General features: G+C 40.2%; 2 protein-coding genes across 2 annotated transcripts in view; both read right to left on the reverse strand.

The window, feature by feature from the left end:
* Window positions 1-15,130, reverse strand: part of col13a1 (collagen, type XIII, alpha 1) — a 43,754-nt gene that overhangs the window by 26,886 nt on the left and 1,738 nt on the right. The window contains exons 2-14 of the mRNA XM_086122504.1: window positions 14,660-14,695; window positions 14,420-14,446; window positions 14,110-14,136; window positions 11,100-11,126; window positions 10,990-11,016; window positions 9,876-9,902; window positions 8,455-8,526; window positions 3,848-3,940; window positions 2,555-2,596; window positions 2,442-2,459; window positions 2,263-2,289; window positions 2,126-2,170; window positions 1,531-1,575 (exon numbers count right to left, since the gene is read on the reverse strand). Of these exons, the coding sequence (XP_085978630.1) occupies window positions 1,531-1,575; window positions 2,126-2,170; window positions 2,263-2,289; window positions 2,442-2,459; window positions 2,555-2,596; window positions 3,848-3,940; window positions 8,455-8,463 (279 nt within the window). The 5' untranslated portion in view covers window positions 8,464-8,526; window positions 9,876-9,902; window positions 10,990-11,016; ... (2 more) ...; window positions 14,420-14,446; window positions 14,660-14,695. The remainder of the gene's footprint in view (window positions 1-1,530; window positions 1,576-2,125; window positions 2,171-2,262; window positions 2,290-2,441; window positions 2,460-2,554; window positions 2,597-3,847; window positions 3,941-8,454; window positions 8,527-9,875; window positions 9,903-10,989; window positions 11,017-11,099; window positions 11,127-14,109; window positions 14,137-14,419; window positions 14,447-14,659; window positions 14,696-15,130) is intronic.
* The window catches only part of LOC147199559 (uncharacterized), a 95,449-nt gene continuing 91,304 nt past the window's right edge, over window positions 10,986-15,130 (reverse strand). The window contains exons 4-5 of the mRNA XM_086122486.1: window positions 11,100-11,126; window positions 10,986-11,016 (exon numbers count right to left, since the gene is read on the reverse strand). Of these exons, the coding sequence (XP_085978612.1) occupies window positions 10,986-11,016; window positions 11,100-11,126 (58 nt within the window). The remainder of the gene's footprint in view (window positions 11,017-11,099; window positions 11,127-15,130) is intronic.

The raw sequence follows: 15,130 nt of genomic DNA on the forward strand, positions 1-15,130 counted from the left end.
ACTCCCTCTGCATAATAGTGGGAGGGGAAGGATGTTTTTCCTCAGCAGCTCATGGCCCTTTAAAGTTTTGTCACACTATGCCAATGTTTCTCAAATAGAGGCGCACCCCCCCCCCCCCCCCCAGGGGCTCCGTCAAGGGAGGCGCGTTTGACCTCGGGGAACATGCTTTTTTATTTTTTTGCTGACCTAAAATAACGTGCAGTTGCACCTCCACTACGTTAGGGGGCAGTGGCGCTCTCATTGGCAGAGTTTGCGCAGGAGCATTCTCAGGGAGGAAATATGACAAGGCGTATGTAGCACTTGGCTTCAATGTGACTGCGGTGGCAGACAAGGAAAGATCGGTGTGCTTACTGCGTCTAAAAATGTTGGTTGCGGACAGCATGAAGCCAAATAAATTAAGGCGTCACTTAAAGACATTACACCCCAATCACGCTGATAAGCTGCTTGAGTTTTTTTTTTTGCGAAAACGTGCCGAATATTGCCAAAAATCATGCCGCTTTGTGACTGCGACCTTAGTAAACTAAAATACAGGTCCCGTCTACACATTGAGCAGGAGCCGTGAGTTGCTGTGTGCTGCTTCAAACCTCGCTTCGAAAAGCTATGCATTGCAAAACGAGCTCATTGTAGCCATTAATCAGACATCATCTTTGATTTAAAAAAAAAATAAGCACAAATTATTTTATATATTTTTGTTTTGCTGGTTAAAGGTTTTTTAAATATTGTGCTCCTTAGATAATGTTGGTGATTAGTTTGAATGCATTATTAGTTATTGATTTTATGTAATTTTATTTTTCAGTATCGTATGGTTTGACATGGTCAGTCAAAAAATATTTATTGTTAAATTAAGGATTTAATGTTATTTTTGAATTTCAGATGCACTTTAAATCTTTTCTGTTCCAGTTACTAAAGCTATTCTTTGTTGTAAGTTGGGCCATAAAGTTGGTCCATATTTCTTTCTTTTTTTATTCTCTTATACGTTAATAAGAATACAGTGTTATGCAAAGGTGTACTTACAACAATTTTATAGGCAAATTATACGATTTATAGTCGTGCGGGATGGGGGGGGGGGCGCGAGATGTTTTCCTCTTCCTTGGGGGGAGGGGCATGACAGAAAATAATTGAGAACCACTGCACTATGCTATGACCAAGTGCAAGTCTGTCCCCTATTGTTCAAAGGCAAGCTAGAGTGTACGAGTCTACGTTTTGTTACATCCCATCACGTTGTATTCTAGCTTTAGGTAATCAATAAAGCACCACAATGGATTACCAGTAGAAAAGTCTTGTTTCCATATTGCAAGAGTGATTGCATGGGTAAATGACACAAGGTTTCTTTGTCACCAAATTTCTTCTGTTATCATGCTTGAACTAAAAGCAGTAATTGCCTTTGTTTTTGGTTGTTTTGAATTCATATTCATATCAACAGCACATGAATTAAACGCATTTCAAGATATGTGTCAACCAGCCGTGCAGGATTAAAGTATGCTAGCCCATTATACACACTCCCAAGTACTTTCTCGGCTGTTATTTTACCTTCTCCCCTTTTTCTGCTGCAAAACCCCTCTTCCCTTCATCTCCCTGAGAAAGGGATGGAACAATAAAGCCATAGTATCATAGGACACTCAGGAGAATGGCTCCTTTTAGGTTATATTTCAGACAGAGTCACTCGGTTCATACACCAAAACCCTACTAACCGAAAGCAGTAAAGAAGAAGAGGAATTAGAATATTGATCCAACAGCGTGGAAATTCACTTAAGTGCAGTAATTGGATAGATAGTTATAAAATGGGGCTTTTCATCAGTGTTATTCTGATGAATGAATGAAAAAAATATATATACATACGACCCGGTACTCTATTCTGGATACAGCCGTGCAGCACAAACTATCACACTCTCTCTAGAGAGAGAGAGAGACTAGACTAGAGAGAGAGAGAGAGAGAGAGAGAGAGAGAGAGAGATCTGTGTGTGTGTATGTGTGTGTATTTCGCTCTCCAAATAATGGACAGATAATTTCCTGCGGCACACCTCATGATCTCTCACGGCACACTAATGTGCCACGGCACACTGGTTGGGAATGACTGTTCAAGAGTACTCGCGTTTGAAATGGGTTAAGAATAAGGTCTGTATACCTTTGGGCCTTCGGGACCTGTTAGACCAACATCACCTCGATCACCCTGTGAAGAGGCACACATGCAGTATATAAAACACCCGTTTGTTTTCATCTTATCAAATACAAATGTATGGACATAAAAAAAAAGGAACTCACCTTCTGTCCCGGTAAACCTGGCTCTCCCTGGAAGCAGAATATCAAATAAAGCAATGGTAGTGGATGGCAATGCGTGCTTTCGGTGACTTGCTAATACTTTAGTCATCAACATATGAGGCCACATGGTCACAACTGAACTTTTTCAACATTCTGGAAATGTTGAGATTTTTTTTTCTTACCTTCAATCCTTGTAAGATCTGTAGAATAATATTTCATAGTGTCACATCAAGACATCAAGTTTCACTTCAGAAAGAAGAACTAGTGGGGAAGAGGAGACTGAATCAAAGCTCACCCTTGGGTCTTTTCCAGGTTTTCCTGGTTCACCAGGCTTACCCTGAAGGCAAATTATCATTAGATATACATTAAGACGGCAACATAGAACTGTATAAACATGTCACCTATATAAAATATAGTATATCCCAGAGGAGGAGTGGACCAGTTGTTTGAGTCACTTTTATAATCATGAAAATGAACTGCATTTTCTGTTTTATTGAGGCAAATATGTTGCAAATTGTCTGAAGTTGGCACTCGGTGAGCTCCAAAATGGAAGACTTTTTGGTGTGCCCTATAGTGCGGAAAATACGGTAATGGGAAATTGACATATAACAGCGCTAAATGGAAGTAACTGTTCGTACTATTGAATGCTGACCAGTTATTTTGCGGATAAGCAAAGTTTTCTGCACATGCACTAGTCTGTACTCTGTGTAGCTGCTTAAAATGCTGATTGCGTGGACCTTCACCACCTCCCAACAAGATAAAATGAGAGCGCAAGACGTGAAGGGGGGTAAGGCTCCCTTGACAGATCTGTGAACGGTGTCCCTCCATGTTTTTTTCTTTTCATTTTTCAAACAAATCTCATCCTTTTTTATAAATACTTTTGTTGTTTTGGTTTCCCTGGACAAGACACACACACTTACAAACACATGCCGTAATGAGCAACAGCGATAATGGCCACAAAGATGAACGAGGCACGGGACACACTTTTGCAGCGAGCGAACTATCATAGCTCACGTTGACCGTTTAAAAATGGTTCTCTTGGCCACTCAATTTCCATTCTTAGCAAGTACCCTCGGTGAATTTCCAATTCTTAGCAAGTACCCTTGGTGAATTGTACATGAAAGGCAGCTGGTTTTTTTTTTGTTTTTTTAACAACAGACACCTGATTGACTCCCCCCTGCTAATAGAACTTTGCCGCAGGCTATGACGCGAATATTCGTTGACGAAATGTTGACATTTAATATTTATTCGACACATTGTTACAGCATCGGAAAATGTTAATAATGTTTGTGTCATGTTTGTCCTGTGACAGAAACCACATTAAAACAAAAATATATATTTCGCTCCCATCTTTTTCCATTTTCAAACATTTTTGAAAAAGCTCTAGGGAGCCCCTGGGGGTCGCCAAAGAGCCGCATGCGGCTCGAGAGCCGCGTGTTGCCGACCCCCATTTTAGGGTAATCAGACACGGTATGCAACAAATAATGTAAAAATAAAACTACAAGCTCGAATAACCTTCATACATATTGAGAATGCATGTTCTTATTTTATTTTTTTGTTTTTGCGAAGATTTGTATTTTCTACTTACCGGTGAGCCGCTGGCACCATTCAGACCTGGGTTGCCTGGCAGACCGGGAGGCCCTGGTGGTCCCGGGGGCCCCTGCGCGCCTGGCTCGCCCTGCTGAGAGATATTGAGTTACAATCCGTCATGGTGGAGGGGGCCTCACCACATCGGCCATGCCAGCACAACAAATTCAAACGACAACATAAATCCTGCACCAAGGTAGGTTAGCTGGGGTGTAGACCAAGCGGTTAATTAAGACAGACTGAAGGTCCATTCTTGTCCTTGGTGAATCAGTGTTAAAATATTCCAATTTTGAGACTCGCTTGTCAATTTTGGGGAGAAGAACACAGATTGCATGTAAAGCTTTGCCACTCTGTCTTAAAATGGCAGGCAACTGTGCGTGTTTAAGACCATTGCAGATCAATTTTATGTGGACCAACTTCCAGTCCAGTTGGGTGCTTGCAGTATGTGGTGGAGCAATTGAAAGCATTTCTACTGAATTGAAGGTTAATTGGTTGCAACAGCGATATGTTAAAGGTGGGTTACAATTGCAACTTCACTCTCTGAAATTTATATACTTACACACTGTATCTTTTCATAATTTTAAGTTTGTGGGGATTTATGCCTCTATTAAGCCATTACAAACCCACACACTCTGTTCCCCGCCTCCTTATTACAACTTTTATGATGCGAAATGAAAAATAAACACAGGCTGCATTAAAAATGTATGTGAGCGACGCATGCTTGGCCGTCTGACAGCGGATGAGCAAGGCGGATTGTTGGCCAATGACTAGGGAAATTGTTTCCTTTTTATTCTAAAATGGCTGAAGAGTACATTTGAACAATGTTTTAAGTTTCCGAACAGTCTGAGTGAAACAGCATGCTTGGAAGGTATTTCCAAACATACCCACGATGAGGGAACGGGGGAGATGAGCTCTCGGGCGTGTTTGGAAATATTCTGTTGTACAGTGAATCCGCAATAACCAAACCACAAAGTAGAGAGGGAACACGGTCGAACACTTAAATAGTACAGTATATGCAACGCTATTAATTTGTACTCAATCAATGCTATTTTGCTGATTTGCTTTATTTGTTGCTAGGAATATAAAAGAATGACACATCTTTGAAACTTTGTGGAGCGATGACACGCTTTAAGCAAGAACCCATGACATTTTGGTGATGGGCTGCATGTACTCTGCATATAGTTGGCATTGGGCCAAAACCTCCTATTTCACAAGTTGGTCAATTTAATAGTGTTTTCATAAATCTATACAAATGTTCATTCAATGTGTGTTGGTGTTATTTTTACACATTTTTGAACTGTTGAAAATGGCTTGCGCTCATTTACCCTTTCAGGGACAGCAGTCACCAAAATGGACAACTTATCATGTTATCATGTTACCAGGCTATTATCGGGTCCCCTGAAAAAGTAGTGATTTTGGAGGCATGGGGATTCCACCCGACGCCAGCGATATAGAGTATTATCTGTATAATTAATTGTCACTTTGGCCATTACAGTCACTTGCACTGGGGTCAACATGACGCTGACGTTCCAAATGATGCAGACATAGCTATAACTACAGTACCAAAGGTGCAAGGCCTTACAATTCTGTTTTGTGTTGTGTGCAGTGCTTGCAAAATATATAGTACTACAAAGTACATATACTTTTTTTTTTTTTTTAATGAATGAGCAATTGGTTTGAGCCTGTTTGAAGAGCCACTTGGTCTGACTTAAGGAAAGTAATGGCTTCCCTTCAGTAATTACTGTGCTTCTATTTGAGACGAATGGCACATTCTATTGTAAGATCATCCAGAAAATCCATATTAAACACAAATTGCTCTCAGCCTTCCCTGTGCATCATAACACAATGAGGCCTGTTATGATATATGTCTTTGGTGCTTGTTTTCGAGGTTGGATACACACTAATAGTGCTGCCAAAATTCAAAGAAATTAGCTATCCAGTCAGGCAACTTTGATGACTATCATGGCAAAACAATATTGTGAAAATAAGGAATCAATTATTTTGTATTTCAAAACACATGATGTGATTTTCTTTCATAATTGCAGCAACTGCTGCAGCTGTAAACGATGTTGCGGCATGGTGTGGGCTGCGAACCAAAGTAAGCCTGTGACAGAGGTCCAAGGTGATACGGATTTGCACTATTATTATTCTTACTGGAGTAGTGAATGTGATATTGTCTCCCATGCGGCTTTTTGTGGAGTTTTATCAGAATTTGAATTATTGTGTGGGGACGTGTCTTTGTTTGAAATAAATGTCATGAAATTACGATTTTACAATGGATAAGGCGCAGTCCTGTTCAATAAATGGATTACATGGAAAGCTTTAGACTCTAGCATGCTGAGGTTATGACTTTATGGTCTGTTTTAACTGTTTTAACAACGGTTGATTTTTTTTTCCATTTTATGTATACCAGTACATATCCTAGAACTTGAGCACCTCTTTGTTTTAATTGTTGTATTTATTTTTGTTATTGTTATATATTTTTTCATGATTTCCTTTGTCTTTTTTCAAGATGTCCTGTCATGACTATATAATACATTTTAAGAGCAACAAAATAGTCCGAGCATTCTCAATTATGCACCTCACTCGTCTTTCTGTTCCATGCCAATTTGTGTCTGAAGGTAGTTTGATCCATGGCTTTCAGATAATTTGACCGGATGTCAATTGCCAAAAGTGAATTGCTTTCTTTACGCTGAAAAAAAGAAGAGACACGTCTCTGACTCTGATTTTCTTTTCAGTACCATTTGAAGGATCATTCGTCAGTCCAATGGTAGTTGGATGTCAAGCGTGCTGGTTGATGAAAACGGTCCTTCGTACACCTACATCGATTCCATTCCAACATTAATCAACTAGCCTTTCGCATTTTCTCTGAACTTTTGTGGCCAATCAAATGTTATTCTGATTGGATAATGTCTGCTGGCAATGAGTTAACCTCTCATATGTACAAAATCAGCTGGGCCAGGCTCCAATTCATCCGCGGCCATAATGAGGACAGTATTGGAGTGCTCAAGAAAATGGATTGGATAAATTGGATAAAATAAATTGGATAAACTTTATTGTCAAATGTACCGTATGTGTAACATACAGCACAGGATGGATTGAATGGCATGATAATTTCAGAAATACTCTGGACAGAAAAGACCTTCGGCCTTCAAAACTGTTCAACATTCATTAGCAATTGCAACCGGAGCAGTTGGTTAATTGAAGCAAGAGGGGGAGGTTTTGCCGACGATTGAGGACGGCTTGCATCGGCAGAACAGAGAGGGAGGGACAAGTAGCGGGAAAAGAGAATTGTACCTTGAGGCGTTTTAGGATTAGAGGGCTTATTGAGGGCATGTTGCGCACGGTGATAGGCAACATCTGCCGAGGGGAAGTCACATTACACAGGTGGCCAACGGTGCCAAAAAAGGTCACGGGGCAAAGGTCGCCAGGAGGCCACAGAAAGGAAAGAGGGTAGGACAAGTGGTTGAAGGCAGGGAGGAAGGATAAAGGAAAGAGAGAAATACGAAATAACATGACAGTGAAAAGCAAGGAATAAAAGGGAGGCAAACTAAACAGGGTCAAAAGTAGAAAGTCACAGCAAACTCTGGGCTGGAATGGTTATAGGGGCTTTAGACAAACAATGTCCTCTGTGCTTAAGTACACAAATATGCAATTTTAAAGGCATATTTATCTCCTGAATGTTCATTGATTGGTTGCTTAGAAATCATCAGACATGCCTTCTTGAGGACGTCTTTTTGGTAGCCACCTTGTAAGAGCCAGACCCCTAGATTGCAGTTTAGCAATGATCAGTTGTGCGCCAGTCTTGCCCCAAAGAGAGTACGGCAGTACAGTTACAGTGCATATCCAGACTTACTGTGGCCGACTGTCCAGCACAGGGCTGTACAATACGTCGTTTCTGTTGAGATGATCAGCATCATCAAATACAAGTTGAGGTGATGGCAGTTAAAAAAAAAAAAAAAGTGATCTCACTGATAACTTCATTTGTCCCCCTGACACCAAAGTAGACCATGTTGTGTGCAACGTACCTACATTTTTTCATACCACACAGTACATATTTCCAAAAGACTCATGCGATACAACTTGAGAGTATTTTTTCTGTCTGAGCTTCGTCACACATCAATCAAGTAGACTTCAATATCCAATACTTGTAATATGATATAATAATTAATACGCTGTCTCTGGAAATATATACAACATGGAAGTTGAAAGGGGTTAATGTAGGCAAGTTGTTTTACCCCTCACCATTTGCCGCTTTCCACCCCAGGATTTCAATTTTTAAAAAACTAAAACTCACATTTCATTTTGAGATTGGGACATGTACTATGTACAGAAATTAAGTACCACAATTATTCATCCTAAAAGGTGGTTATAGATCCAAGATAAATGCATGCACAAATACATGTGTTTGGATAAGCAGAAGTGATACAAAGAATTGATGGCTGAAAGACTGAGACGTGCTTATTTTGTTGTTGGTGGAGAACGTTAAATGCTTGAGGAGTGCCTTGTTTGAGAAGGCACTGTCTCTCTTTGCGGCACGACTTGGTGACTCCCCCCCCCCGTACCCAAACATGTTATCCATCAAGGTGTTTGTGGCCACCCACAAACCTTCAACATCAGCGGTTGACTGGAGCGCAAGGCAGCCAAGGTTTTCAAGGGAAGATCCTGCACAAATAGGCTCTGCCAGAGAAGTGGTCGCTTCCGTCAGTGCAAGCAACGTTGACAGCAAACCATTAGCCAAAAGATTAAGAAGGGAGTTTGCCTTGAGCTCTCGATATCGATGACACGTGAAGTTAAACCCTTCCAAGTTGTTGGAAAAGTGTGTGTAATGTTACTTCATCACCCCTATTTTTGCAGACACTTTGCCAAAGCTTGCAAGAGTGTTCACAGACTCATTGCAATTCAAGCCTGTTCCAACTAAGCAGAACAGATTTTGAGCCTGTTCATTGTTCAGGAGCTGCAAAGAGTACTGGCGCCAGGTGCACCTCTTGGTCTCCACTGGTGAAAGGTACCAAAATAATGGATTTGTATTTTCCCACACTTTAGTCCCCTTCACGTGGGAACCAACGTCAGCAGTACTCCAAGGTACTCAAAGGGTTGAGCAAGAGATATTTAGCTGAATGGTCAACTTCATTGTGACAATGGGCCTGTTAGAGCTGAGGGGAACCGTTTTTTTTTCCCAACGAAACATGTCTTGCTGTAACAAGTCACATGGAAGAAGAAAAAAACAAAACATCGGCGGTCCTTTGTTGTTTCCTTCTTTACAGTGTGGTATCATTTTTCCTTATTGACTTTTGCCATGCACACCACACAGACCACAATGATCTGGACCAAACTGGGCCATTTGCTGGAAACAGGGCTTCAAAATGACATTGTGTGACATTTGGAAATATGAAACGGCTCGTTAACTACTCCAGACGTTGCCACCAATGTTGCACTTTTTCCCCCGGTCAGGGTTTTCTCTGTTTTTGTTACGGAGGAGGCAGACGGCAAGAAACTTTACATGTGCTCAGATTTCGGTATAGTTATCATCAGGATGTACCAAAACTGTCACATGTGGAAACAGTTTAGGTATAAAGCAAAACACATAAATGTCATTGGACTCACTTCTTTTACAAGGAAATATTTCACCTTCAGACTCAATGGCCTCAAAACCCCCTCTTCACAGAAATCTTTTTCTTGGCACACCCTCACACAGGCCCTTATCATGTCCAACTACATGTTTTAGCAGACTGCTGGTAATTGCTTTGTTTTTTCTCAAGTAGTGAAACCCAAGAGTTGGAAAGACAAATTTTAACTGCAGAACTACTTGCATATGTTACACATCACGGAGCTACTTGTCATTTGTATATCCGGCTTCTGTTCACTTTCTCCTCTCTGAAAGTAAATTTTCTGCTTTGGCATTTCTATTCACAACTCTACATCTTGTAAGGGGTAAATATTACCAGCTGTGAAAGTGCTTGAAAGTCACTGTAACAACTGTGCATGATTGTTTTACCGTCGTAAATTTGAACGTGATGCTTTCTTACCCGATGTGTGTAGTCCCCACAGACGCCCTGGAGAGAGTAGAATAGGTTTAAACACATGACAGCTTCAACACTTGAATGCAAACATATACAGTAGTAATCAGTTCATTAGGCCTTATGTGCATCTGGGGAATGCACTGTCAGCAAGTCACTTACGAGAATGTTTAAAAAAAAACATACACACACACAATATTAGACCAATTTGATAGGTGATCATTTTCAAGGGGCACTTTATTGGGCTAAATATTGGTGCATAGGTCTAAATGTAAAAATTATGTCAGCATTGGAATTCACCCTGCAGTGATTTCATGTTTTTTTTTTTTTTTTTTTTTTTGCAACGCATCTTAATGAGGACAATTTTTTATGGGTGCGGGCCTGCTTTTTTTCCCCATCTCAGCCTGATTATATCACTGAAGTAAGGAGACAAGCATTGTAATATTTTCTTCCTGGCTTGCTTTGTCACATTCTTCTGTCAGCTACTGTCTGAAAATGGTGACCAATAGTCACCAAAATTCATATGCACAGCTCTACTCATGTCCACTTGAAGCTGTGAAACTATTAAAGCATCAACTAATGATTGCATAATAATTTTGAATGGACAAATATTGCCCGGTTCCTTCCATGACTCCCATCAAGACATGGGAAGACGCAGAGGGGCATGGTATATGGCTATCTTCTTGACAAGAAAGGTGTGTTTTATTAGTCAGTTATTTACAGATTCTCCAAAACAAGCAGATGGAACTGAAACTGAAAGTTATTTTTCATGATTAAAAAAAATAAAAAAATAAAAAATAACATATATTGATCATGTTAATGAAAAATAGACAATCTTGGATGGATGATCCCCTCAATGGAAATGTATTGATTAATCTGGTGGAAAATACAGGCACTTTCTTGTAGCTTGCCTTTGACAAGCAGACATTATGAAATTGACCACTTGGGGGCAGAAGAAACAACGAGGTTTTTATCACAATATAGTACATTATCTTGTTTGCATGCTTGTGATGCTGATTATCATTACAGTTATCATTAGGTCTGTTTCAATGATACTTTCTGCAAAATGTCCTTACAACCTGATCAGTTACAGCAGTCTTATTGAAAAAACAAGTAATCTCACCTTCTCTCCTTTAGGTCCTGGTTCTCCCTAAGTGTGAAAACAACACAGCTTAGTTTGTTTGGAGTTATCCTAAACAAACGTGTGTCAGAATGTACAAATAAGTGACTTACAGGGAGTCCCTTTGGCCCACGCTGACCCTGAAAGACATCAGCAAATCAGTTTTCATTCTGGTTTCACTTAAGGTTTTTAATCATAGCAAGAGGTAAATAAGCAACGACACAAATTCCTTCTATTAGCTCCAACCTAATTACAAAACTTGTTGCGAGCAAACCCTTCAGTGTGATTTCCCATTAGGCCCTGTGGTGTGAACTGTCAGTGTGCGGTGACTGGTTGATTAATGAATACTGGGAGGGGATCCGCTGCCAACCCGTCTATTACAATCCGTAAGTGTGACCCCGCAGGCTAAACAGCACCATAGCTAATTTTGGAAAGCAATAGTAGTCTAATATTAACCAGACAGCTTCTCAAATGTCTTTTAACGTCTCGCTGACATATGTTAGGAAGAAGACAATTAAAGGAGCGCATTATGAGAGAATAATCATAATACTGAACACTCAGTGTTATTTCAGCCATGTCTAACATTTTGGCACGCCATGATGGGTCACTTAACTACCCCCTCCCCCCCAAAAAAGAAAATGACAAAATACAAAAAAAATTAAAAATAGGTACGGTATAAGGGCTCAGTCAGTCTCTCCATGAGCAATGCTTTCAGTGGCTGGCAAATAGCTACGAAAATCACTCGTAATTTTGATCAAGGCTGACATGACTTGAACCACAATGCCAAGCAAGGAAACAAAGATAGCTTGTTTGAAATTACCACAAATGATGAACTGTTTGCTATTGCGGCACATAAACTGCCATGTAGGTGTCCGCATTTTGAAACATCACATTAATTTAAAAATTAAACAAAAGAAAAAAAAAAGAAAAAAATGGAACTGTGTTTTTTTTTTTTTTTTACAGAACAGTGACAATATAAACTGTAACATTACATAAAATTTACACTAGTAGTTATATGTTCATAGACTGTATATGCTGTATGTGTGTGAAAGAAGGAAAACCGTTTTATTAGAAAAAAATATTTTCAGTTCCTTTTATTTTTTTTTCTGGTGTTCAAACTTTGTATTTACATTTTGGTCTCAGTTAAAGAGAGGTACATTTACTGGCTTTTGTTTTCAGGGAACAATTGTAGCGAAGTAGCCAAGTGGACCGCTAAAACTGCATATATAATAAAGATGTGGATATACCAAATAGTTACTATTTCACACTGATACGATTGACGGATTCGCTCTCAAGCTCAAGTAAGCTTTAGCTTCGAATTCATACCAAGTATAAATAAAGATGTAGTCTACTCATCCACCCCTAGAAGAGACAATGTGGGTAAAAGCTTGCACCTTTTTAAACAAGTGAGTCCCAAGCAGGGTGCTGTGTCACACGAGATATGATACTCTTTACTTTTCCAGATAAGGCAATTGAGAACAGATTCTAACTTGCAATGCTGACCGAGCATGCCATGAGAGACCATCGGGGATGTGGTGTAAATCAACCCAGCAATGTCTCGTAGCAGGCAGAACAAAGCCCATACATGCGTCTTCCGATAAATGGCAGAAAATAAAATGAACCTGTGTAACCATTTGTTGCCTTTCATAGAACTGACTAAGTCATGGCCCACCTGCGAGTATATCAGCTTTTATATTCAATTCAAGAGACCCATATCAACCCCAGTGTGGGACAAATAAAGGATATCTTATATTTTATTCGATACTATACTAAACTGTAGGGGTGTTCACACGGCACACATTTGCTCTGGTGCTGCACCGATGTATTTTGTTGCGATATATTTTACACCGGAGCAAATTTTGTGGAGCGGTCACACGTACAAAGCCGCTGAGCGTGTTAACTCCGGCATAGCACCGGCGCAGCCCCACTTGCGGTCACACGGCAGTTTCTGCAGCGGTGCAAAACGATAGAAAACAAAGAGCTGCCGTGTTGATTCTTTTTAAAACATACACAACTCATGCAACTGCTGTACAGGCACGTCCTTCTCCTTCTCCGTGCGTTCTGCTCGAGAGGCGTTCAATGACCGCCCCCGAAAACGTAAATCAACGATGACTTCAATGACACTCAGAAAAGCAAACATATAATGCGCCAAACAGAAAATCAAGAGAGGAAATCACAAAATAAATTCTATGGGGGAGTTGTTTGTGTAGTTTGTTCCTTTGTTGTGTGTTCACAACTAACAACAAAGGAACAAACTACACAAACAACTCCGAAACAGTCCAGTCTCCTAGGAAAGATGATGTTTGGGGAATACCCTCCCCCGTTCTAGTTGAGATGGTATAACCCAAGAATCAAGGTGCCGCTTGCTACTGTTATTGCCAACCGTCTTGTGTCATTATTAAACAAACACATGACGGAAGTACAACAGAGCACGAAAGCAATGCATTCTCACCGTATGTAATCAACTCTTCTCATGCATAGCGAGGCTACCCCCCCACCCCCACGCAAACGAGCATTTTCTCCGCAGCAAATTGTAGCGTTCACACGTACCATTTTACATAGGTGCTGCCCCGCAAACGAGCATTTGCTCTGGAGCAAATTTCTAAACCACCTCCCTGAGGTCGGATAAATTTGCTCCGGAGTAAGCTGTTTTCAGCGGTGTAACTTTGCACGTGTGATCACTCTACTGGGGTAGCAACGGCGCATCACCGGAGCAAATGTCGCCGTGTGAACACCCCTTTTATACAGTACTATACTATATACACTAAGTATATTGGCGAGTAGTGAGACTTGTATTTTGTTGTGACGTTATTGTTTGCCGGTGTGTCCTGAGATATGTTTTTATTTTATGTGTTATGTTTATTATTGTTTTGTTAAGCGCTTTGAAAACCTGGTCTATGCTATTTCTCTGATGCCCACTGTATAATCACCTGTATAAAAAAAGGGGGGGGGGGCTAAATTGACTTTAACAAGGACCACTGTAAGAACAGAAAAGGAGCAGTGCAATCCCATGTTAGAGTTCAACTAAACAGTAAATATAACAGTTTTATATCTGCCAGTAACAGTGGAATAGCTTTTCAACTACAATACTGAGACATAATTAAATTATTAAAGATTGCTTACCACGTCACCCTTGAGCCCATTCTGTCCCTGTGGGAACAGTAAAATTAGGAATAAGTTCCTTGCATTGTAATGAACAAATTTTCCACTGGATGCCTTGCATAAAATATGACTTTACATACATTGAGTTCTCAATGGGGTATGTGGTGTTATAAGTCAAGATATACCTCAAGCGTCCAGAAAAAAAAAACATTGTGCCCCCCCCCCCCCCCCCCCCAAAAACCTTTTTTGAAACAACTTCTGGATCAGAAATGGTATTTATGGTTTTTGGCACAGAAAGAGGTTTTGCATAAGTGACTTCAAAGAAACTCACGTGCTTGCCATCCAGCCCAATTGGACCCTGGAATAAAAAATAAAAAAAAGAGAGAGAGAAAAAGCTTTTCATGATAAATATAACATTGCAAAAGTGCACAGAAAAATATTATACATTTTTAAAAATGTGTTGTGTCGGTCCGTCTGTTGAAATGTTCGTCATTACTACATTGTGGTCACTTTAACTGAGAGTATCTCGTGCCATTTAAATTATTATTATTCTTTCATGTGTGCTACTCACTGGAAACCCTGGAAATCCTCTTGTTCCAGGCTGACCCTGAAGAGAAAAATAAATTGGTCTTTCAGATTCCAATTTACAAATTACAAATTCAAATTATACACAGCATACAGGCTGACGAAAACAATCGGGCATGGAAAGCTGTTTTTGTGAAAAAAGAAATGCAAGGTCCAGACTTATCAGTCAGACACATTTCAATCTATCATGGAAAGTCCATCTCACATTAAACGATACACTCTTGCCTCAACTGTCATTCCCTCATGATATCCTCATCCCTGTGGTAAACCACCTTCTAAGTGTTACTGGATGTCGAGGCCTCTATGTTCTGGAATTGGCTCCTACAGTGAAGAACTTCCTTCGTAGACTGTTATTCATTAGGGATGCCTATTACCATTACAAGAGTGGGCACACAAAGGTATACACTGTAATAAGAACCAATGATTAAAACAGATGGCTGTTCTACTTAAGGAGGTC

The sequence above is a fragment of the Hippocampus guttulatus genome, chromosome 10, assembly GCF_054856545.1.
Source record: "Hippocampus guttulatus isolate MCC_2025c chromosome 10, RoL_Hgut_1.0, whole genome shotgun sequence".
Classification (NCBI taxonomy): domain Eukaryota; kingdom Metazoa; phylum Chordata; class Actinopteri; order Syngnathiformes; family Syngnathidae; genus Hippocampus; species Hippocampus guttulatus.